Source organism: Chenopodium quinoa, unplaced genomic scaffold, assembly GCF_001683475.1.
Source record: "Chenopodium quinoa cultivar QQ74 unplaced genomic scaffold, ASM168347v1, whole genome shotgun sequence".
Taxonomy (NCBI): Eukaryota; Viridiplantae; Streptophyta; class Magnoliopsida; order Caryophyllales; family Amaranthaceae; genus Chenopodium; species Chenopodium quinoa.
The window spans coordinates 3,412,046-3,416,776 of record NW_018743593.1 but is presented as its reverse complement, the minus strand read 5'-3'; the positions used below and the strand labels follow the sequence as shown (position 1 = coordinate 3,416,776).

The window sequence follows — 4,731 nt, the reverse complement described above, 5'->3', positions numbered from 1 at the left end:
TAGCCAAATTCTACATTCACTACGTGCATTGCATGAATCTTAATGTACTACATATACATACTAGAATGTATTAAACACACATACTAGAATACAACTCAACAAAAGCAAATTTTTGTATAACATCCATTGAAATTGACATTCCATTATGCAAAATAATTCACCCATAGAGAAAACCATCAGCAAAATAAAACACCGTCTTTATTATGCACCTGCCCATAGTATCATACACATACATATCCAATCATTATTAACTACTAACTCACTTATAACTACTCATACAGCATACCATTGCATGAAAACTGACATCCAGATGAAGACCATACATTATAACAATAAAGAGGCTAAACATAACAATTCTCCAACCAATCCTTAACTACTTCCGTCCCTAAAGTCACAAACTACAGATTTTTATCCCCATTTCACCAACCAATTTTCATAATTGCAACCCAAATTCTTTCATTTTATACACTTTTAAGGCCACCTAACATAAACCCCCTCACCTTTTGGCCGTAATTATACCGTAATAACCATATTTTGTTTTAAATTTTTCTTATGATTGAACTGAAGTAGACAACTGACCCCCCCCCCCCCCCCTCTCTCCATGCCCACCCTCCCTATCTATTCATTTTTTTTCCTAAACTCTCAATTTTTTACACGTGCTTGAATCTCATACTCTGATTATTATTTTTTGCTCCCTTTCGCTTCTATTTGATGTTAGATGTTAGATTATGCTTTCAAGAATTTACAGCGTCCTAGCCGTAAATGTGTTCCTCCTCCTTATATAGTCATAGCACTCAACAACTCTTTATTCTCGTTTTTTTCTTCTAAATTTCAGGTGATGATATTTGGTCACACAAAATCTTAAAGTGACATTGCGTAGACCTCTCAACTCTGTCAGTAGCTTAACCATTACTTTATAGTCTTAACACTATGAAAGACATAAGAGTAGCCCGTCCTTCTGTTGCTGCATCTGATGAAAAAACTCAGATTCGGCTATCTGACTTGATGAACGAGAATGATTTATCATCCAACCGTGTTCAGTACACCCCTGAAATTGAGAAGACGTATGTTCACCAGGTTTATGATGCAATTGCTCCTCACTTTAGTTCAACTAGATTTGCTAAATGGCCTAAGGTTGCATCGTTTTTAGATTCTTTGCCTCAAGGATCTCTTGTCCTGGATGCAGGATGTGGAAATGGGAAGTACCTGGGTTTTAATCCCAACTGCTTTTTCATAGGATGTGATATAAGCTCGCCTTTAATTGGTATATGTACAGAGAGAGGGCATGAAGCCTTGGTCGCTGATGCTGTAAATTTGCCTTATAAAAGTGTCTTTGGTGATGCAGCAATCTCAATTGCTGTGTTGCATCACTTGAGTACTGAAAGTAGGAGGAGAAAAGCCATTGAAGAGCTGGTTAGAGTTGTTAGGAAGGGAGGTTTAGTGTTAATAACAGTCTGGGCTGTTGAGCATGAAGACCAAGGTTTGCTAAGTAAATGGACCCCATTGTCGCATAAGTACCTAGATGAGTGGATTGGACCCGGTAGTCCACGTGTGCGTAGCCCCCGGTCATTGAATTTGGAAAGCATTCCTGAAAGCAAAGAGAAAGGTCCTCGAGAGTCATGCAAAGTTTCTAGAGAGTCCCTTGGTGCAAGGCTGGATAAAACCATGAAAATAAATGACCAAGAAAATTCCTATAATGATGATAGGTGTACAGAAAATCAACAGGAGTACTTTGTTCCATGGCACTTGCCTTATCATCGTGCTGAAATTAATGGTGCTTCTGCTTGTGCTGTTGCAAATGGTCTGGCAAGAAAAGATGACAAGAAGGGTGCTGTGGTGTATAAGCGATATTACCATGTGTTTAGTGAAGGTGAACTTGAAAGGTAACATGTTACATTGCACTTATCATCCTTCTTTAATATTTTGCTTGAATGTGAATGGTTCAAGTCTTTAAATAGCTAGCTGCATTGCTATGAATTATGGAGTACATTTTGTAGGCTGTTTCATGCATCTTGCTTTATTAATTCCAATAGTGCTACAAATGGGGTGGAGAAACTATCGAAATAAGGAAACAGTTTCAAATCAACTGCAATTCTGCTGGAGAAATGTAGAAACTTATATAGCGTAGGTAGGGTATATATTCTCTTAAAACGGTATTGTGGAATATGCAATATCCATGTCCAACAGTGATTTTTTTTTTTCCTGTTTAAAGTCAATTTTCTAGAACTACTATATCAGAAAGAAACAAGCTGATAACCCTCTCTGCTATTTTCTAAAAATAGAGCCAATCGTTTTAGTATTTAAATGTCAAAGATGCGAATGCAATCTTGAATTATTTCCATATTAGTAGTTCTCCATTATTTTTCAATTCTCAGGTAGTCCTTTACCACCACATCGAAGGAGAGAAGAGTCAGTCTTATTAGCAATTATAGTAAACAGAAAAAAATTCTAAGAATAAATCACCGCATGTACTAGAGACATTTATGATCTGGGTTTAGATGAACCTGAGGTACAATCAACTTATTTAGTTGAGACTTTTGGATTTAGAAGCCTCCAAAAAATCTAACTTGAAAAATGAAACCTATATATTGGTCTATTGGGGTAGTGTTGCTATCATTTAAAAAAAACTGTTTTTGAATACTTGAGTCCTCAAGAAATTAAGCTTAATTCAGTTGATCTTACTATTATTCTAGCTAATACCCTATGATCCTACGTTAATAACTTTTTTCTTTTGGAAAAATTGACGCTACCAGTCCTAATTGTGAACATTCTTCTTTAATGATCCTAATTATCGATTAACTCATGGCAGTACTAGCTTTGGGGGATCCTTCTTAAAATAGTCTTTACCTTATTATGACTGGTAATCTGGTTAAAATTGCCACGTATTGAATTTTTATTGGTCCGTTTTACTGAATATTATTGTTGTTAGGTGAAGAGAATAGGGCCCAAAGGGAGGTCGTGGGTCATTAGAGTGGTGGAGGATTAATTTTTTTTTTTTTTTTTACTATGCCTAACGGAAATAAAACACTTGCCAACTATTATCCGGTCAAACCATTTAAAATTATGTTAAGGACTGTTTTGAAAGGACTCCCGTAAATTTTGATGACCTTGAGTTAATCAATAGTTGGGACTTTTTCAAGAAAATTGGCCATAGTTGGACTGTTGGCGCAAATTTTCCTTTTTTTTTTTTTTTTTTTTTGCCTGGTTTCCTCGTGTGTTTCTAACATAGCTGCTTTTACTTTATCAACTTCATGCACAATGTCTTCTAGTTTTACATGTTTGGAATTAGTGAACCATTTCCCAACTTCATTCATTCTAACTTGTGTCAGCATGATTGACCGCTGTTGAGTGCAGCTAATTTTGCTTAAGTATCTGTGGAGTTTTTTTTTTTTTTTTTTTCCCAAGGCTTCAGAAGAATCTATGTTTCTGTTGAGCAACTTCCTTGAGTTTCTGATAATGTTTTCTGTATATCTGTGTGTTTGGAACTTTTCTACTGCTTGTTTGTGCATATCCTTTTACGCAAAATTTGAGTTATTTTTTTGTTGGAATGAAGCTCCATAATCTTCTTAAGTTAGTCCATCAAGAAAACAAAAATGTAGTAGTTCATAATCTTGATATTGCTTTTAATGATAGATAGCCTAGGAACCAATGTTGTTCTATAGCTGCTTATGGAAGCTAATTTCCATACTAAAGGTGAGATTTCCAAGAGTATAACCTGGCATAGGTAGTGGAAGTGATGAGTATATGCAGAGCAAACTGTGGTATGGTAAATAAAAGATCATAAAGAATTGGAGGATTATCTTACTATGCTCTTTTTCCTTTAACAGCCTTATGACAATTCATGTAAGCTGACCCCAAATCAATTTGGGACTAAGGCTTGGTTTTTTTTTTTTTTTTTTTTTTTTTTTTTTTTGGGGGGGGGGGGGGGGAGGGGTTGTGGAGGAGGGGTAGCTGTGACCATTTGGGCCATATTAGGAATTTAGGACTATCTGAATATTGCCAAGCCAGCAAATTTGCTGATATCTTGAAAGCAACAAGAGAGATGGCAAAAACTCTTATGCACTTGAGAAACAAACTTGTTTGTACTTCTTGCACTTGGTTTTGATTGTCTATAATTGGTTCTTGCATCGTTTAAAGACCCAACTGTTCCTTTAATCTTGTGCATTCATATCCTATAAAATTGCTCCTGATTTGTCTGATTGTCTCGTGTCCAGGTTTTATTAACATGTTTTCTAAAACTGACCATCTTCATTTCTTGTTAATTTGCAGATTAGTATCTGGCATGAGCAACACTATAATCGTGGATCACTTTTCTGACAAATCAAATTGGTGTATTATTCTTGAAAAAACACAGTGAAAAATCTTTACGCACACCAAATACACCACTCGAACTTTGTTGCTGAGATGAGATCAGCAAGTAAATCACTGAAGCTGCAAATATATTTTATCATAGTTTAAGTAAAATTGTAATCCTCATCAAGCTTTTGCAAAATTGCACTAGAAATTACTGTGGGTGAGATAGTCGCTTCCCCGGCTTACAGGATGTTCTTTGAAAATCAAGCTGCGCAGCCTACGCTGGTTATAGTTTTACTTGTATCATCATTTTAAGACGCAGAAACATTTACAATATAGGGCAAAGTATAGCGTTATTTTACAGATTTTCTTGGTTAGCAAAGATTTACTTGTATTTAGAGCTGTCAATTCTGGTAATCGGGTTGGGTTTGGGTCGGG

General features: G+C 35.9%; 1 protein-coding gene across 1 annotated transcript; it reads left to right on the top strand.

The window, feature by feature from the left end:
• The first annotated feature begins 930 nt into the window (after nucleotides 1–930).
• On the top strand, nucleotides 931–4,357 carry LOC110682734 (alkylated DNA repair protein alkB homolog 8-like). Its single transcript, XM_021859059.1, has 2 exons — nucleotides 931–1,883; nucleotides 4,270–4,357. Exons 1-2 carry the CDS (start codon nucleotides 931–933, stop codon nucleotides 4,355–4,357), a joined length of 1,041 nt encoding a protein of 346 aa, XP_021714751.1.
• The last annotated feature ends 374 nt before the right edge of the window (nucleotides 4,358–4,731 follow it).